General features: G+C 35.9%; 1 protein-coding gene across 3 annotated transcripts in view; it reads left to right on the forward strand.

Annotated features, from left to right (window-relative positions):
• Window positions 1–14,306, forward strand: part of HDIP1 (HDAC and MIER1 interacting protein 1) — a 34,201-nt gene extending 19,895 nt beyond the window's left edge. Inside the window, exons 3-4 of one of the 3 annotated variants that reach the window (XM_086689525.1) lie at window positions 6,180–6,362; window positions 11,990–12,908. In XM_086689525.1, coding sequence (XP_086545651.1) covers window positions 6,180–6,362; window positions 11,990–12,030 — 224 coding nt within the window. In that variant the 3' untranslated portion in view covers window positions 12,031–12,908. Of the gene's footprint in view, window positions 1–6,179; window positions 6,363–11,989; window positions 12,909–13,275 lie in introns of those variants that run through there. The other 2 variants (XM_025920794.2, XM_025920795.2) reach the window with 2 other exon arrangements.
• Window positions 14,307–20,881: the final 6,575 nt, after the last annotated feature.

A 20,881-nucleotide genomic window follows, 5' to 3' on the forward strand; every position in this document is an offset into this window, starting at 1 on the left:
TTTGATTTGCATTTCTCTAATGATTAGTGATGTTGAACATCTTTTCATTTGCCTGTCATCTTTGGAGAAATGTCTATTCAAGTTCTTTGCTCATTTTTGAATTGGATTGTTATTGAGTTGTGTAAGTTCTTTTTATTCTGGATATTAATCCTTCATCTGATACACATTTACAAATATTTCCTCCCATTCCATAAGTTGCCTTTTTACTCTGTTGATAGTGTCCTTTGATGTACAAAAGTTTTAAATTTTAATGAAATCCAAGTTGTCTATTTTTTCTTTGTTGCCTATACTTTTGGGGTCATATCCAAAAAATCATTGCCAAGTCCAGTGTTAAGAAGCTTTTCCCTTTTTGTTCTAAGCATTTTATAGTTTTAGCTGTTATATTTAGGTCTTCAATCCATTTTGAGTTAATTTTTGTATATGGTATAAAATAAGGGTCCAATTACATTTATTTGCATGTGGATATCCAGTTGTCCCAGTATGACTTGAAAATATTATCTTTTTCTCCTTGAATCGTCTTGGCACTGTTATTGAAAATCCTTTGACCATATATTCAAGGATTTATTTCTGGGCTCTCTATTTTATTCTGTTGGTCTGTATATCTGTCATACTGCAGTACCACACTTTTTTGATTACTGTAGTTTATTAGTGAGTTTTGAAATCAGGAAATATGAGACCTCTGACATTGTTTTTCAAGATTCTTTTAGCTATTTTGGATCGCTTGAGAGTCCATAAGAATTTTAGGATTGAGCTTTCTATTTCTGTAAAAGAATCTTATTCTTAATGATAGTCCAATCAGGTCTCTCTAAAGGTATGCATTAGAATGTTTTAAAGATGGTTTTGTCTTGTTTTTTGTGTTTTTTTTTTTTAATGTTTATTTATTTTTGAAGGAGAGAGAGCGTGAGCGTGGGAGGGGCCGAGAAAGAGGGAGACACAGAATCTGAAACAGGCTCAAGGCTCTGAGCTGTCAGCACAGAGCCCAACGCAAGGCTCAAACTCACGGACTGTGAGATCACGACCTGAGCCAAAGTCTGACGCTTAACCGACTGAGCCACCCAGACACCCCTTGTCTTGTTTTTTGAACTACCTTTCTTCCTCCTATTTTATTTTGTTCTTCCTCTGTTACACTTTTCATTTTCCTTAAATTGCTGGTAATCCTTAATTGCCTGTTGATATTTATAAATGAAGGATTTGATTTATCAGTGTAGATAATTAGCATGACTATCGTACACACTGTTTTAAAGGTCTGTTTTGACCACAGATCTCTTTAGTGTACCGTTGGGAGGAGCTTATTGGCAGGCTTTTGGATGTAAATTATACGAGCTGAGTGATCCTGTTGAATTCCATGATTGCCAAAATAAGGAAAGCTTCATTCTGGGAGAGAATGCAAAATCCCTTATAGTACTTCATTTTTTAAATTTTTATTTATTTTGAGAGAGAAATAGAGAGCAAGTGGGGGAGGGGCAGAGAGAGAGGGGGACACAATACTAAGTAGGTCCCAAGCTATTAGCGCAAAACCCAATTCAGGGCTTGAATTTACAACTATGAGATCGTGTCCTGAGCTGAATCAAGTCTGTTGCTTAACCAACTGAGTCGCCCAGGCGCCCCAGTATTTCATTTCTATGAGGAGTTGCCATTTGTTTCTTTCTTCTATGTTTTGGAGGTTCCTTATGTCAGTTCTTAGGCCCAACTGTTCTGCAATAGTCCTGTAGGTATTCTGATGATTACTCATGGCTTGCTCTCCCTTACTGTACTTTTTGATCTGTCCTGGGAGTATTTTGGGGAAGAACAGCTCTCCTTTCTACAGGAGCCATCTTTTGTTTCTAGTTTAGATTATAGTTTCTTCTATTCTGGTTTCTTAATCAGAATCTGTGAGCTCACCAATTGGCTGAAACTCTGTAATTTCAGGTGATTGATAGCATCCTTTCCTTGTTTCCAGCACTACAGATTTATTTTCCTTTTTCCCTTTACCTTTTTTTTTTTTTTTTAAATTTTTTTTTCAACGTTTATTTATTTTAGGGACAGAGAGAGACAGAGCATGAACGGGGGAGGGGCAGAGAGAGAGGGAGACACAGAATCGGAAACAGGCTCCAGGCTCTGAGCCATCAGCCCAGAGCCCGACGCAGGGCTCGAACTCACGGACCGCGAGATCGTGACCTGGCTGAAGTCGGACGCTTAACCGACTGCGCCACCCAGGCGCCCCTTCCCTTTACCTTTTAACCATGTTTATTCTCATTTCAGTGGGATTTTCCACAAAGGTGGGGGGGGGGGGGTAGATGCTTGTGCTCAGTCTGATTTTATTTATTCAGCACTACTTAATCTGTGTAAGTAATGTTCTCGATCTGTGAATGAGACAAAGGCCTCCCAGCTTTCATAGAGTTTATATTCTAATGGGGGACTGAGCATATAAATAAATAACAGATTATAGTAGTAGTGGATTATAAAAAGTAATATGGACTGTGAGACACAGAGTCTTATTTATAAATTGACAATTTGAAGTAAATAAGTGGCTTCATTAAAAGTTTTGGGAAGAGCTTTAGGCAGAAGGATTAGCAAATGCAGAGACTTAAGGGGAGGAAGGAACTTGTTTTAATTAAAGGGAGGCATGTCTGGAGTGTAGTGAACAAAGTGTCTAGCACTATGAGAAGATTGGAGAGAGGCAAATGTCAGGTCTTATAGGCACTTGTAGTCTCTCATAAGGAAATTTAACTTTATTTTTTAATACAATGAAAAGCTAATGAAAGATTTTAGAAGGGCAGCTATATGGTTTGAATATGTTAAAGATAATTTTGGCAGCTACAAAATATATTAGGTTTGGATGTTGACCATAGAGGCAAAGAGATAAAGTAATTGTAGATATATTTTGCAAAGAATACCTGTGGACTTTTGTGATGATAGGAAACAAGATGAGTCACAGATAACTACAAATTATTTGGCTTTTGCACCTGGGTGGTACTATCTATTAATATAAGGAAGCTTTGGAGGAGGGAAAATCAAGTTATTTTTTTGATACATTTGAAATGCTTGTAAGATATTAGAGTGAAGCTGTCAGGTAGGCAGTTGGAGCTTTGGAAAGATATCAGTTGAAAGTATAAATTTTGGAACTGTTTGGGTCTATGGATTATCTAGAGTGTAAGTAAGAGAAGAGAGCTCAGGTCAGAGTCCCAGGGCTTTAATATTAAAGGTGAGAACCTGGTGGAGGAAAAGACAGAAGCCTGAAAATCAAGTGAAGAATAGTTTAAGGAAAAGTATAGTCATCTTTGTTGAATTTTCTTTCTTTTTTTTTAAGTTTATTTTGAGAGAGCGGGAGAGGGGCAGAGAAAGAGAGGGAGACAGAATCTCAAGCAGGCCCTGTGCTATCAGTGCAGAGCCTGATGTGGGGCTCAAACTCATGAGCCAAAGTTGGGTGCTTAACTGACTAAGCCACCCAGGTGCCTCTTCTTCTTCTTTCTTCTTTTTTCTTTCTTCTCCTCCCTCCTCCTCCTCTTTAATGTTTATTTATTTTGGGGAGAGAGAGTGTGTTACTTCTCCTCCTCCTCCTTTTTAATGTTTATTTATTTTGGGGAGAGAGAGTATGTGTGTGTGCATGAAGGAACTGCAGGGAGAGGGGGACAGAGGATCTGAAGTGGGCTCTATGCTGACAGCAGACCAGCCCCATATGGGTCTCGAACTCACAAACCAAGATCATGACCTGAGCTGAAGTCAGATGTGTAACTGACTGAGCCACCCAGGCACCCCTATCTTTGTTGAATTTTTGAGGGATGGTATTAAGATGATTAAAGAAAGATGCTGTTAGATTTGATAACAAATGGTATTAAGATGATTAAAGAGAAACTGTTAGATTTGTTAACAGATGTTTGTCCAGTTTCATTGATTGGGGAACTATATTGGAATGGATTGATGAGGGAATGGGAGGTTGAGAAACTGAAGACAGAAAGTACAGATATCTCTTTTTTTGAGAAGTTTGGCTAATAATTTAGAAGTTAGCAGGGATGAGTGGGTAGGTGGAAGAACAAACCTAAATTCATTGTTGAACTTCAAAAGGCATACCATAAGCTTTACCTATCACTATTTCCTTAATTTTTTTTAGAAGTTTTCTAAGCACACACAGAGGAGAAAATGGCCAACCTGTCCCCATTAACACCCACATTTACTCCTTCCCTTGCATATTATTTTTAAGCAAATCTCATGTAATTTCAGTTATAAATATTTCATTATATGTTTCTAAAAAGACCTTTAAAAACATAAGCACAATTAAAATTAACAATTCCTTAATATTAAATACGTAACTGGTGTTGAAATTTTCAGGTGTCTCATAAATGGTCTTAAAAACTTAAAAAAAAAAAGTTTTAAAAACCAAATTCCATGTTACATATGGACAATATCTTTTTTAGCTCTTTTTTATCCGTTGTTTTTTTTTTTGTTTTTCCTGGCAAATTATATGTTAAAGATACTGTCACTTTTACATTTGGCTGTGCTGTTTGGGTCTTTATGGTGTAGGAATATAGGATCACACATTCCTCCAGTGACTTGTTTTTCCTATAAATTGTAATTTAGATTCAAAGGCTTGATTTTCTTGACAAGATTACTTAATAGGTAGATATTCTGTCAGGAGGTTCATTAAAGCCTGCTTGTCTCTGTTTTTCTGATGTTAGCAGCTATTTATGTTTAGTACTTACATCCTTTAGTTCATTTCTGGTTGAAAACAGTATACTTTGATTTTATCATTCTTTCTTCATTTTTTATCCACAATAATCCTTAAATGAGAAACTTCTCTTTATCTGTTGTTTTGTTATCCAGTAAATGGTACAGTTTGAATTCTGTCTCTTTAAGTTTTCAAAATACTCGGTTCATTAGCGTCTTCCTATCGTGGTCAAGTAGTTTTTGCTTTTGTTTTTGTATTTAATGTCATGTGCTTGTAGTTTTCAGTATATTTGATGTTTCAGCTTTACAGTTACTATTTTTATTGATGCTCAAGTTGTCCTGCAGTGGTCAGGCCTTTTCAAGTTGCCCTTGAATCCTTTAACAAGCCTGGTTGTCTTTGATAACTTGAAGTCTGGAATAATTAAATGTTCTTGCATCATCTGATATCTGTCTGAGATTAGAATTAATTAATTTTCTAAAGATATGGTATTTGGAAATAATCATTACTATTTTTTTTAATTTTACACTAGCCTATTAAGCATAATTATATTACAGTCTTTTAAATTATTCCCTTTACTTCTTGGGATATGAATTTTATTTATTTTGGCCCTTCACCATTGTTTAGCCATTTGGGGAATTCTCTTTGTTGCTTTTTTTTTTTTTTAATGTTTATTTTTGAGAGAGACAGAGCACGAGTTGGGAGGGGCAGAGAGACAGAGACAGACACCGGGCTGCAGTTCATAAGCCATGAGATCATGACCTGAGCTGAAGTCAGATGTTTAATCGACTGAGCCACCCAGGTGCTCCTTCTCTTTGTTGCTTTTGAGTTCAGATGTATTAAAAGCACATTTTTGTTTTTTAAAATTTGTCTTCTCCAACATTTTGAATTGTTTGGAGTGAGAAGGATCGCTTCTTGCATTATCATATTGAGTAAAGTTCTCCTATTGCTATTCCATTTAGGGATCCACATGCTCTGAGAATGTCAGAAATGACCTCATCTGTGGCTAAAATGAAAACTACTTATTCCCTAGTGTTTTTATATTTTTCTGTGGATGCCTTCTGTTTGCTTTTTGTTGGTAACCTTAATTAATATATTATGGTTAAGGTCAGTTTTGCTTCTGTGTATTTGACATATTTCGATCTATAATTTGAGTAGGGGGCAAAACGAAATGTTTTGTTTTGTTTTTCCTTTTGTAATACTTGACCATTTTTAGCTTGGAAGCAGAGAGAAGGAATAAGGCAGAAAGATCTCTGTGGAACTGTGTGAATATGTAGGGACTGAAATTAACCGTGCCAAATAAAGAAACTGGTCTTCTGTTAAAATTCCTCCTACCTCATGAGTTAATGTGGATCTCAATTTGAATTTCTTTTTTCCTATGTGGGTGTCAGGAACATAGATGTAACAGTTGTAGTTTTATAAAGTATGCCAGACAGCAAACTTTAGTGCTATTTAGAAAGAAAAAGAAGACAATGAGAACTTGGGCAAACAGTTCTTGCTAAGCCCTAAAATATATCACTTTTATTCATCCATACAGAAAACAAGCATGAGGCCAAGAGGAGGCGAACAGAGAGAGTTAGGCGAGAGAAGATAAATTCTACAGTAAATAAGGATTTAGAAAACAGAAAGAGGTCTCGAAGTAACAGCCATTCAGATCATATCAGACGAGGAAGAGGAAGACCTAAAACTGCATCTGCCAAAAAACATGAGGAAGAAAGAGGTATGAATAAATCCAAGCAGTTTTTTTTTTCAAGTATTAAAATTTTTCTAGATCCTTAATTAGATAGTAGTAAAGAAAGTGTTTGGTAGGCATTGAGCTCCTAGACTTAAAATCACAACTCATATTTTATTTTTAAAATTTTTAGAAGTTTATTTATTTTGAGAAAGAGAGAGCCTGAGCGGGAAGGGGCAGAGAGAGAGGGGGAGCAAGAATCCCAAGCAGCCCATGTACTGACAGCACAGAGCCTGATGCAGGGCTTGATCTCATGAACTGTGAGATCATGACCTGAACCCAAATCAAGGGTAGGATATTTAACCAACTGAGCCATCCAGGTGCCCCACAACTCATATTTTAGTTTGAAAATATTTCCTCCAGGATAGATGCTTGTTGTAAAAAACCAGAGTTTAATTTTTAAAATCTAAAGGCTTAAATTAGGTAAAATTCACCTTGCTATAAACTGATGATAGCAGAGGGGCACCTGGGTGGCTTAGTCAGTTAAAGGTCCAACTTTGGCTCAGATCATGATCTCACAGTTGGTGAGTTCGAGCCCCGTGTCAGGGTCTGTACTGACAGAGCCTGGAGCCTGCTTCAAATTCTGTGTCTCTCTCTCTCTGCCCCTCCCTTGCTCACGCTCTCTTTCTCTCTCTTTGAAAAATAAATAAACATTACAAAAATTTTTAAAAACTGATGATAGTAAGAGTTCAGAGATAATAATTTTCATATGACAACCCAGAGAAGCCTATTAAAATGGGTGTTTTTTGTTTATTTGTTTTTAAAGATAAATCTGAGTTCCATTAGACTTCAAACTGTCATACTACAAGTTTTAAAATTTTTCTATTGAAAGTATTCTTTAGTATGAATTTTTAAATTGTTCATTGTGTCCTCCCTGCTTTGAGGCAGCTTTGGATAGTTAGGTAAATTCTTCTTGGTCCAAAATGTATTTATATTTCTCCTTACATGTCTTCTCCTTCTGATAAGTAGTATGTCTACCAGTAACTTGTTTTTATGATTAACTAAAACTTCATCTTCTCTTTTTATACATCTTCTAAAAAACTTTTTACCATGGAAATTTCAAAGATGACACAAGAGTAGAGAGACTAGACTAGATGATGAACCCCCATGTGGCCATGAATATCTTTTGAAATTGAGACTGTCAAACCTGCAATTAATGGAAAAAGGGATAGTTGCTCTTTTTAATTACTTAAAAAACCTGTATCAAAATAATTTCATATTCAGTGAAATGCATTAATAATTTCTTGCTGGTGAGTTATACTTTGCTTTTTCAGGCATTCGTTTTTAGGTATTCAAGCATAAGCACAAATTTGTTTTATTTTAGACATCTGAGCTTTTTTTTTTTTTTTTTTTTACCTGTTTACCATTTCTCCCTGCTTTGTATGCTTTTTTTTTTAAGTTTATTTTGAGACACAGCGTGTGGGCATGCGCTCCTTTGCATGAGTGGGGGAGGGGCAGAGAGAGGAAGAGACAGAATCCCAAGCAGGCCCTGCACTGCCCAACCATGAAATCATGACCTGAGCTGAGATCAGACACTTAACCGACTGAGCCACCCAAGTGGCCCTCTGTATGCTTTTATTTGAATAAAGTTACTACTGTTAGGGAAAATAAATTTACTGTAAAAATAAATTATATATGGTTTCTTAGCACTGTATAGCTAAAAGGATAAGGTTTATATCATATTTGTATTCTTTGAAGTATACTTAAATACTTCTTAATTCTGTGGGTAATTTTACTCCCATTTTCTCTTTCCTTCTCTTATGCTGCTCTTCCGGAGAGTTTGAGTTATTTTCTAAACATGAATGTGTTTTTTGGGGGTTTTTGTGTTTTTTTTTTTTTAATTTTTTTTTTTTAACATTTATTTATTTTTGAGACAGAGAGAGACAGAGCATGAACGGGGGAGGGGCAGAGAGAGAGGGAGACACAGAATCGGAAGCAGGCTCCAGTCTCTGAGCCATCAGCCCAGAGCCTGACGCGGAGCTCGAACTCACAGACTGCGAGATCATGACCTGAGCTGAAGTCGGACGCTCAACCGACTGAGCCACCCAGGCGCCCCGGGGTTTTTGTGTTTTAAAAAAAAATCTTTTTTTAACGTTTATTTATTATTGAGAGACAGAGAGAGACAGAGCATGAGCAGGGGAGGGGCAGAGAGAGGAGGAGACACAGAATCCAAAGCAAGCTCCAGGCTCCAAGCTGTCAGCACAGAGCCTGACACAGGGCTCAAACTCACAAACTGCGAGATCATGACCTGAGCTGAAGTTGGACGCTTAACTGACTGAGCCACCCAGGCACCCCTGAATGTATTTTTTAATGGGGTGATCAGAAAATCTGTGCTAAAACCTGTTTCAGAAGGGAAACTAGGTAAAGAAAAGGCAACAGGAGGGAAAAAAAAAAGAGGTAAATACTGCTTGACCCAGAAAACAGAACATTCTTTTCAGTTGAAGTAAAGGGAATATAACCCAAAGAATAGAAAAGGAATGCTTCTGGTGGTGAGAGGAGATGAGAAAACAGATAATGATGGTCTTTTAGTTGGAGAAATGAAGTCTATTGATAGTTGTGCTAGGACTCTGTATGTACAGCTCTGAATTTTTATTTCATGTTAACTTGAGAAAGGAATTTACTTAGCTATAAATTCTTTTTTCAGGTATTTTCAGCTTATAGTAGAAAAATCTTGAGCTATTTTTAGAGTAAGATATGCTTTTGATTTATTTTTAATACAAACAGGAAGATGCTCAAAGCAGTTTTTGTAGAATAAACTGGAATCTTAATGTAGGCCAGGAGGGCGAGGGGGGAGGAGTAGAATCTTTTAATGTAGTCCAGGGGTCTGAGGGGGGAGGAGGTCAGCAAACTTTTTCTGTAAAGAGCCAGATAATAAATATTTTAGACTTTGTGGGCCATACAGTCTTCTGTTGCAGCTACTCTGCTCTGTCATTGTAGCTGGAAAGCAGCCATAGACAATATGTAAATGAACAGGCATGGCTCTGTTCCACTAAGACTTTATAAAAACAGGTGGCAGGCCAGATTTGACCTTGGACTGTATTTTACCAACCCTTGAGGCAGACCATGTTCCCTAAATATAATAGGGATAAGAAATATGAACTTTTGAAATATCTGTATATTTTAAAATAGACTTCTGTCATATGCTTCTTAGTATTAAGTAGCTATTTAATTCCATTTTTATTGATTCCTTGCTCATTGGGTGCTTAAAAAGAAGCAAGCTTTACCTTTAATAAGGAAAACCTGACAGTATGTCTAAAAACACATTTTTAATTGACTGTGTTTTTTGTATTTCGAAAAAGAATAGGAAGAAGAGAGTGGGAAAGGGAAGCTTGTTAGACATCTAGATAACAACCTATTTTTATACAATCATAAAAACAAACCATTAAAAATTTTTGGTTGGTTTAAGATAAGTTTTTATTTTGTATGAGGGGAGTAGGATTATTTTGAATATTAGTAATGTTGAGTGACATTTTTATTAAAATATAATGGGCAATTCTGAATATCCTATTAAAGAACATAAGAGATTAATGTAGAGTTCAAGTTAAAGTTGGTAGATTGAATAACCACACCTTGCTCTCCACCATCTTCAACTCCTAGTAATATTATAGTAAAGGGACTTTTTTTTTTTTTAAAGGACCAAATACCACAAGGACAAGGAATGGGAAAAGCAGTAGAATTCTGGAAAGTGATCACTGCTTTAGTAGACCCATGAAACCTAAATTGTAAGCTCCTTTGGGGAAAACTAAGAAAGAAACTGATTTTTATTACACAACTGCCTTAAGGTCAGGAATTTGTACATCAGTTAGGTCTGGAAGTGTAGAGGTGAAGGTGAGGTTAAAAACGAGATTGCTTGGAAGTCTGTTTTTTAATTGCCTGGTAGGGCTGTTTACATCATTTTCCCCTCCTTCCAAATTTATCCTTTGAAAAAGGTCAGACAAAACAGAGTCTCTGATTTAGGGAACACCAGGTGTCATTGAGGGCAGGGGTACTGTATTAAGATCAGGAAGACTATGTGAGAATTGGAGATGGTAAATACTGAGTTCTATACTCAGGCTTTTATCTCCCAGGTAAGAAAGAGATTAGTAGTATCTTCTCTAGGAAATGTGAAAAACCCAAGAGAAAAAGCCTAAAATAAAGATAGTTTCATTAGGGATTTCACAAAGAAATGGCCTATTCAGATCATCCTAAATTAGTGATCAGAGTCAGGCTCCACAATGTATATGAGCTAATCAGCTTTTTAGATCCCACTCATAAATATGAGCAAATTATCAAGAATTACCCAGGTTGGGGCACCTGGATAGCTCAGTTGGTTAAACGTCTGATTCTTGATTTTGGCTCAGGTCATGATTTCATGGTTTGTGAGACTGAGTCCTGCGATGGGCTCTGTGCTGACAACAGGGAGCCTGCTTGGGATTCTTTCTCTCCCCCTCTCTCTGCTTCTCCCCAGCTTGTGTGCACACGTGTTCTCTGAAAGCATCTATATGGAAGGCTAAGACCACATCAACAGGAAAAAACAATAGCTTGGATAAAACAAGTTTTTGCATGAAAGAGAAAAAATTAAAACTATCATTAATGTTCGTGGCAAGAGGAGATATTGTAGTCATGAAACAAGAACAAGATGATATTTAAATAGAAAAGCACGTGTCAAAAAGTACCTAGAAAATGAACTTTAAATCTAAAACAATATGCATATAAAGATTTGCAGATGAAAAACTTTAACAGGTTTATTGGCAGAATTAAAGAATTATACTAGAACCTAGAGCAGTAGAAAAAGAGATGAAAAAATAGAATGAGAATGATAAATTTAGGGGACCAGTTTGAGGTCAGCATCAATAAATAACTGATGTTCCAAAAAAGAACATAGAAGATGGGGGAGAAGGAAGTCATCGATGAAATAATTCAAGAAGTTTTTCCACCTGAAGGACATTGAGTTTCCACATTGAAATGGCCCACCAAATTCCCAGACCAGTGGATGGTTAAAAGTAGAGATCATGCTGAAACGTACTATCATAAATCCTATCTCTTTTGTTAAAGGAAAACCTCTTCAAGTGCTCAAGGGAAAAAGAGGAAATCAAGATAGCATTTGGAATTAATATAATGCAATACTACCCAGCAAGGAACAAAGTACTTACATATGAACAGCATCAGTGAATTTTAAAAATGTGTTGAATGAGAGAAGCTAGACACAAAACAGTTCATGCTGTATAATGCCATATATAAGTTTAAGAACAGGCAAATGAATCTCTGACGATGGAACAGCAGTTGCTGATGAGGTGGGGGAAGCAGTGACTGGAAAGGAACATGAGGAATTTCCTGTATATTAATGATTGAGGGTGTGGGTTATGTAGGTGTATATTTTGTTAGAACTCATCCAATTGTACACTTAAGATCTGTGTATTTCATTGTATGCATATTTAGCAATAATTTTTTAAATAACTGTACAAAAAGGTACTGGCTTTTTAAAAAAATATAGTGACACCATTAGAAGACATACTAAAGAGGGAATCTATGACTTTTTAGTTGCCCACACTATGGATTAGCATGAAGGTAGTCTAAAGCCAATTTCTAACATTCAGAGTCTCAAAATGTTTGCTACCTGTACTCCCCTTTCTCAGGAAGCTACTGCAAGATACATGGCATCAAAAGGAAGAAGTAAACCAAGAAAATGTCCTGGCATCCAGGACACAGAGTCCAACTCGAGAGAAAGATGGTTATATCCAGCATGATGTTGAAGAGAGATCTCAATGATAATTAATTGTGTAGCAGGTCCAGAAAGCAACCATTTCAGATTGGAGCAGAAGACTTGGAGAGACTTCTTCAAAAAGATAAAATTGATATAATGCCTAACATGTGTAAACATCCTGAAAGATCTATACAACTTGGAGAGAGTTTGGGTTCAATTAGTAATGAAAATTAACCAGATGGAAAAAGAGAATCTCTTCAGGGAAAAAAAACAATGTGCAGTAAAAGTGAAATCATTTACATAGTTAGAATAATATAAACATTGAATATTGGTCTCATCAAAATTGTGATATAACTGAATTCTAAATTTCTCTGGTGGAAGGTCAATTAATAATGCCTAAAACCACGAAGTAGCATCATATAAAAATGTTGCTTAGAGAGGCAAAAACAAAAAGAAACAACTGAGAAAAAAAATAGTTGCATTTGGAGAGTGAAAAATGTACATGTGGGGAGGAGGACTTCTGTTTTTTGTGATAAGTTTTATAAAAGTGATTTGAGTCTAAACTTATGTATGTGTTTAACTTTGCTTAAAAAAGCCAAAATAAAACAAGTAAACAAAAAAAAAAAAAAACAGACAAAAATAGAATCTTAGAAGACCCCAAAAAAAGAATTTGGCAGAATGTGCACAAAGATATTTATTGTGATTTTAGCTGGCTCAGGAGATAATATATAGGTTGTTTTTATTTCAACTTTCTACCATGAACTTGGGTTACATTTGTAATCAGGAGGGTGAAATTAGAATTAAATGTAGGTTATTCTTATTTCTTGAAGAAGTTAATATATTCATGAAGGTACTGTTGGTATTCACAAGGGAACATCTTTAGGATGAGGAAATTTATTTTGATTGGGACAGTGAGCACTCATCCTAGTGAAGAGAAAGAAATACTTGAGATTTTTACAGAAATGATGTAGATACATGAACAGTGTGTATAGAAATATATACAGTTTCCATTTAGTTCATGGCATTTCAGTAACTCCTTTGTGTAATTTCTAAAAATTTTCAGTTTAGTAGCATGATACTATATAACATTTAATATACAGTGTTAGTATTATATATAATGTTTATTATCATCTAAAGAAATACTTGAAAGCTTTAAGTATTTTTTTAATTACTGAATTTACTGCCTTTATATTAAGCTTTCTCTTTTTCTTTTAACAGAGAAACAGGAAAAGGAAATTGACATCTATGCTAACCTCTCTGATGAAAAGGCTTTCGTGTTTTCAGTCGCCTTGGCAGAAATAAATAGAAAAATTATCAATCAAAGACTTATTCTCTGATATTTGTCTGCACAATGTGTTGAAACTTTCTTCAGGATTACATCAGCAAATTCTCAAACAGTTGTGGACTCTCAGGAGCATTCTGACTGCATCAATAAGGGCCATTGATTGTTTTTTTTTCCCTTGTCATTTAGCCTGTGCCACACTTTGGGAGCAAAGCTGTAGGCTTGGACTGTTCTGGGATTTCCTTGTTTACCAAGGAGTATTGTCAGTGTTTTGTGTTTGGGATATAAGTAAGTATATTTACCAAAAACAAAAACAAACAAAAACAAAAACAATGGATGGCTGTTAAAGGCTAAAGGGGTAGGGGGTGGGAGTGGAGGAATGAAAACTAGGGAAATAAAACGCTTGTTAGTTTTCAGGTTTGCCACCAGAGATGCAATATTTTAAGTACTTGGAAAAAGAGTGACTTTTAAAAATATATATTTCAGATTTTCAGCACTAACAGATTGCATATATACAGTTCATTTACTTTTAATAAATTGGCAATTGATATTTTATTGAATGGGGAATTAAGAATATAAACTGTAAATTTTGTCTTGATTTTTTTCTTGGCCTTTATTTTTATGACTTAAGGTATGAGTTATATTTTGGGAGATACTTTCTAGACATTTGGGAAGTTTGGGTGCTATATGAAGAAAAACATTTAAGGATATATCATACTTCAGATATAAACATCTTGTTTTCTTGAATGTAATTTATTTATTGGTTTAAAAAAAACCTTTTCTGCTCTCAAGATGGTGCCTGTTAACCTAAACATAAGATATATTTATTACATACAAAATATTTCTTAGCCACTTTTAAGCAGTAATGTTTTATCTGAATGGATGTTCATTTATACATCCTGATAATTATTTAAATTGTTACTTAACCTCACTCTGGAAAAAAAATAAACCTTAATATTGAAACTAATAGATTAATAGTGTGGTATAAGTTTGTGCTCTATGAAGTTGTGAACTATATTTAAATTCTTAGTTTTTCTAGTCATAAATGATAACTGTTTATAGCTGATTTATTTTATACTAGATGCTTTTGCATTTTTGCATATCAATTTAACATTCAAATTTGACCATAACTTCCCTTATTTTCAGGTACCTCCCTCTCCCACCCCAGTGGCCAAATCTGTTTGGAAGTCCAGAAGCCCTATTAGTGAAGGTAGTCATCAGCCAGATTTAACTTTAAGAGAATTTCCCTTTCAGTTTCAATAGTAGCATTGGCAGCTTCATCCTGCATCTCCCATCACCTCCCAAAAGAAAAAAAGATTCACATTTTTTCCTATTTCATTTAAATGGTAGCCAGCAGAGGGAGCTTAAGAGGTACTCTAGGTAGGATGCAGAATTATTCTAAGAATTTTCTAAGAATTCCTTTACCCTCAATCCCCCTATTTACCTGCAGGTACTACTACAATTATCTTGTATGCATTTTAAAGCTCTAGTAATAAAGTTTATTCCCAAGCATGCTAATGTGATTTTATCTTTGAAATATAAGAAAACTATTTTTAATTTGACAAAAATAATAATATCTAAAATGCTTGTGAGTATATATATGTCCTCAGAAAAAGTGAGAAAAGCTTATGGAGTAGGCATCTCTTTAAAGAATTATTGATGTCAGAATCTATCCATTTAAAGCTGGAGACCTTAGAGGAAAGTCATGTTAAAATAGTCATGTATAGGGGCGCCTGGGTGGCGCAGTCGGTTAAGCGTCCGACTTCAGCCAGGTCATGATCTCGCGGTCCTTGAGTTCAAGCCCCGCGTCGGGCTCTGGGCTGATGGCTCGGAGCCTGGAGCCTGTTTCCGATTCTGTGTCTCCCTCTCTCTCTGCCCCTCCCTCGTTCATGCTCTGTCTCTCTCTGTCCCAAAAATAAATAAACGTTGAAAAAAAAAAATTAAAAAAAAAAAATAGTCATGTATACAATAAGGGTGGAGACTGGTGACTAGGCTGGAACTTGTCATGTAAAGAGATAATTTATTTCAGATGCTCATAAGGTTAAATCATTGTCTTATTTAAAAAGTTCTTTGGCAGAGGGACAAATTAAGCTTCTCCTATTTGTGATGTAACCTATTTAAAAAATTTCTCTAAAAATTGTATTCTCTGATATGTTTATAATCTATGTCATTATAAAGCTGAATTTGTCTAAAAATGTAATGGCCTCAGAATATATTACTTGTTATTGGTATTTAAGAAGCCTTTATTATCAGCAGATATCCTAAGAACATAATTGTAGTAATTTAATTATATAATCCAAAATTTATTCTGCTCTAATATCTGTAAGTGATATAATTATTCAGAATGCCCTAAAATGATTCCATAATTAGATTAGGTCCATTGAAGATATGTTCATTCTTAAATGTGAACAAAATTAAATACAAGGTATTTGGGAGTTGTTAGGTTAAACTATACAAATTTGTATGTTTACCTCCCCCACCCAATCCCATTGTATTCCAGAGTGTTTTCATTGGGGGGTAGGGGGGAAGGACACTTAAATTTTTGAGATTTAATTTTTTTTTTAAACAACACTTCTTACATTTTTATGGGCAGAGAAGCCTTCGGTTGTACTTAATGTAAGTTATTTAAGGAAATCCTGCAAATTATTTCTTCTGTAGCAATCAATGGAAATGATCAAACAGCTTGAGACAGTTTACATCATGATGACATAAAATATAAAATTATAAATGACTTAAAAGTTTAGCCAGAATAAATGCATACTTTTTGAAACTTCAAAAGTACTTTAAAAAATAATGCTCAATATGTCATGACATTTGTGGTGTTTGCTAAAAGTAATATGTACGTGTTTTTTCTGAGATAAGAATTCAAATTGAAAAGTGTTTGACTTTCTAAACTATGGTAATTGCATTTGATTCTCTAATTCTAACTGCAAAACTTTTTACCTTTTTTTGATAATTTTTACATTCAACATGCATATGTTTATCCTTTAAATTTGGAGAAATTAAGCTCTCATGTACTTCATATGAAAATATTAATCAAATTTGTTTGATTCTGCATACAAAAATAAGCTGTGGATAGAATTTTTAAATTTTTTGTGCAAATGTAGTTGGGTTTCCTTTTTTTCATCTTTGATTCCTGTTTTTCTAAGCCTTGTTTTTATATTTGGGTATATGTATCTATATATGCATGTACACATATATATTTATTTTACTTTTTCTAGTCGTTCTTATGTGCTGGTTTTTTTTAATGTTTTATTTATTTATTTTGAGAGAGAGGAGCACAAGCAGGGGAGGGGTAGAGAGAGGGAGAGTGAATTCCAAGCAGACTCCATGTTGTCAGTGTAGATCACAACCTGAACTGAAATCAAGAGTCAGACAGTTAACGTACTGAGCCACCCAGGCGCCCCTCTTTTGTGCTGTTTTAATCCACTTAGTTTATTAGTGTTCATTGCTCAAGGATTACAACTATAATAATAATGAGTATCATAACCTACAAAGCAAACTCTCTGGAACGAAAAGTATGAGGTACATAATAGACTCTATGCTAGACTGGAATAATTCTTTTTATCACAAACATTTTCCTTTGTATTATTAAGGAATCTTTTATCCTCTTACCATTAAGAGTGTCATTCCCCTCCCCCTTAATGTTTTTTCAGTGTGCTTTTTATTTCTTTGCCTTATTACACTGGCAAGGACCTCAGTACAATATTGAAAAAGAATGGTGAGAGAGGAAGATACTTGCCTTGATTCTAGTCCTGGGGAAAACATACTCAGTCTTACACCATTAAGTATGGTGTTTGCCATAGGTTTTGTGCTGTAGAATGCCCCTTATTAAATTGAGGAAATTCCCTTCTTATTGGCTGAGAGTTCTTATTTTGAACATTTGTTGAATTTTGTCAGATGGTTTTTTCCATGTAAACTGATGATTTTTCCTTTAGAAAACTTATTTTTCCCTTCAGAATGTTAATATAGTGGGTCACATTGATTTTGATTATTTTTTTATTATCACTCCTTTTTTCTTAGTTTACTTTTATTTTTGTTTTATTTTTATTTTTTAATGTTTATTTATTTTAGAGAGAGAGACAAAATGCAAGTGGGTTGGGGCAGAGAAAGAGAGGGAGGCACAGAATCTGAAGCAGGCTCCACGCTCTGAGCTGTCAGCATGGAGCCTGACACCGGGCTCGAACTCACCAGCTGTGAGATCATGACCTGAGCCGAAGTCGGACGCTCAACCGACTGAGCCACCCAGGCGCCCCATTAAGTTTATTTTTATTTTTGAGAGAGAGAGGGAGAGAGGGCATGAGTGCAGGATGAGCAGAGAGAGAGGGAGACACAGAATCCAAAGCAGGCTCCAGGCTCTGAGCTGTCAACACAGAGCCCAACACGGGGCTTAAACTCATGAACCGTGAGATCATGACCTGAATCAAAGTTGGACGCTTAACCAACTGAGCCACCCAGGTGCCCTAGGCTGACAGTTCTTAGAGCACATTAAAAACTCCCTCACTTCCTTCTGGCCTCCATGGCTTACAAGAAATATGCAGCCATTCAAATAATTTTTCATCCTTTTAAAGCATTATTATTTTTTGGCTGCTTTCAGCACTTTTTGTCCTTTTTATCAGTTTGATTATGATATGTCTGGGTATGGCTTTTTCTGGCTTTTTATTTTCTGTGTGAGGTTTTGTGAGCTTCTTGAATGTGTAAGTACATATCTTTCATCAAATACATAAAATTCTTAGCTATTCAGATATTTTTGCTGTTCTACCTCCTTTCTCAAACTCTGACTGAGACTCCAAAGATTTTAGACTTTTTGGTATTGTCTCACAGATCCCAAGGGCTCCCTTCATTTATTTTTTTTCATTTTTTACTGCTCTGTTTGGATTGGATAGTTTCCAGTTGGATAGTTTTGGATAGTCAAGTTTACTGACTCCCCTTTTATCTCCAGTCTGCTTAGTTCATCCAGTGAATTTATTTTTATTTTTGTAATTTTTTATTTCTATAATTGCCATTTGGCTTTTCTTTAGATTTTATATTCCCTTTCTGAAACTTTCTATCTTTTCATTTGTTTCAAAAATGTTCACTTTGGGGCGCCTGGGTGGCTCAGTCAGTTGAGTGACTGACTCTTGCTTTTGGCTCAGTTTGTGATTTCTGGGTAATGAGATTGAGCCCCGCGTTGTGGAGCCTGCTTAGGATTCCCTCTACGCACTGGTGCGTGCACTCTCTTCCCAAAAGAAAAAAAAATGATCGCCTTTAGCGTATGATTATAATAGCTGCCTTAACATCTTTTCTCCGGTTATTCTAAAATTTGTGTCCTGTCATAATTGGTTTCTGTTGATTTTTGAGTTGAAGTTTTCTTAGTTCTTTGTGTTGTAAGTAATATTGGACTTTATCTTTGATATTTCAAATATTGTATATGAATCTCTGGGTAACTAAGAACAGTAGTCAGCCAAGTGGTTCAGGCTGCACATTTTGATGGAACCTCTGGTTCCAGTATCCGTTCAGTTTCTAAGTGATTGCAGTACTATTTAGATCAGTTCTGCATGTGTACTACTCTGGCAAGTCAGACCTAGTTCTACTGTGTAACTCCCTTCTCGAAACTTGTGCTGTGTTATTTAGGGTCAGATCCATTGCATACACAGCTCAGAGGTAAGCCCAATAAATCACAACTCTGGGATCACACTCTTCATTTTCCTATTTTTTACAGTCTTGACACTTTCTGGCTCATTAGAACCTCCCTTCTCAGTCTTTCATCTAAAAAGCTGAGGCTTAGTTTCTTCCTTCTGCTGTACACTTCCGGGGACTGCATCTGTGGTGAAAAGGTAACAAGGCAGGGAAGAAAAGCAATGGGGATTTACCCACACTTGGGATCATAACTCATGGTGCAAGAGAAGGGATCCATTTACTCTGAATGCTCTGAGATTTAAGTGCCTTACCAGGTGTGGTTGCTGTGGTATATCATCTGGGACCTGGAGTGATGAAAAAGGGAGAAAACAAGGGGGAGAAAAAAAAAGACATGACCCACCCTCTCTGAACTTTAGGAGTTTCCCACTCTTGAGATCAGAAGGGGAGGGCTTCTGTTGGCTTCTTTTGTGTGCATTTGGTGCATACTTCCATGGAAGTTCACATTCAGACTGCCTTTGGCTCCAAGCTAGGCAGTAACTAGAGGATTATAAAGTCTTTGCCATTTCTGTGGAATTTAGAATTTGGGTCTGCTTTCCTAATTTGTCTGCTACTAGCATTTATATTTCAGAGTCTTCAGGATATGCTTCATGCATTCTTTCCAGGATTTAAAGTTCTATTCAGTGGGAGAGGCAGGTGTATCCTTAATCTTATTTGCCTTAGAATTGGAGCCTCACAGTTGTTTTTTGTTTTGTTTTGTTTCAGTTCAAATAAGATCAGGTGCACCTGGGTGGCTCAGTCGATTAAGTGTTTGACTCTTGGTTTTAGCTCATGAGATCAAGTCCCATATCAGGCTCCACGCCCAGCGTGGGATTTTCTCTCTCCTCCCCTGCTTGTGTACATGCTCTCTCTCTTAACAACATCAAACAAGATCATATGTCACTACCTACAGTATGTCTTAGAGTTCTTCCTATGTCTCATAGAGTTCTTTACTTTGGAACTTTATGAAGATAATGTTGAGTTAACTGGACTCCCTCCATAAATAAGAAATACTACATACGTGTGGATAAATGTAGCTAAAGTATAATAGATTCAGGAACCACTTTCCAATTTTTCTTTAAGAAAATAGTAATTTTTGACTGTGGTAAAAAGACTTATTCTGGTCCAGTCTACAGTCTCTATTATATAACAACTCATGATTCACATTCTAGAGTGTTATTAAGAGCATACTCATAAATTGTAATCTTTGAGTAATGGCCAGACTTGTTGCCCTCCAATATGCTTTGCAAAATAGTAGCTATATGATGCTGCATCTCTACTCCGAGTGTTCTCTTTGGTGACAGTATGTGCTATGGCAGTGGTCTTCAAGCTGGGAAATAAAAACACTTTCCACAGGGATGCAAAGGTCCTGATAATTTTAAAATATATTTTGAGATAAAATTCGCATACCATACAATTCACCCAAAGTACACCTTTGGTATGTTATGATAAGAAATTGTGGTAAAACAGGCATAACAAAATTTCCATTTTAACTACTTTTTTAAGTTTATTTTTGAGAGAGAGTGAGCGCAGGGGAGGGGCAGAGAGGGAGAGAGAGAAAGAGAATATCAAGCAGGTTCTGCATGTTAACTGCAGAGCCCCAACATGGAGCTCAATCTCACAACCGTGAGATCATGACACGAACTGAATGAAGTCAAGAGTCAGATGCTTAACCAACTGAGCCACACAGGCACCCCTATTTTAACCATTTTTAAGTGTACAATTTAGGGGCACTACATTCACAGTGGCAATCATTGTAAAACTTTTGTCACCCCAAATAAAAGCTCTGTAACTATTAGGCAATAGCTTACCATTCCCCCTTTCCCTAGCCCATGGTAAGCTTTAATCTACTTTCTCCAAATTTGCTTATTCTAGATATTTCATATG

The sequence above is a fragment of the Puma concolor genome, chromosome E2, assembly GCF_028749965.1.
Source record: "Puma concolor isolate L17-30 chromosome E2, mPumCon1.1.hap2, whole genome shotgun sequence".
In the NCBI taxonomy this organism is placed as follows: domain Eukaryota; kingdom Metazoa; phylum Chordata; class Mammalia; order Carnivora; family Felidae; genus Puma; species Puma concolor.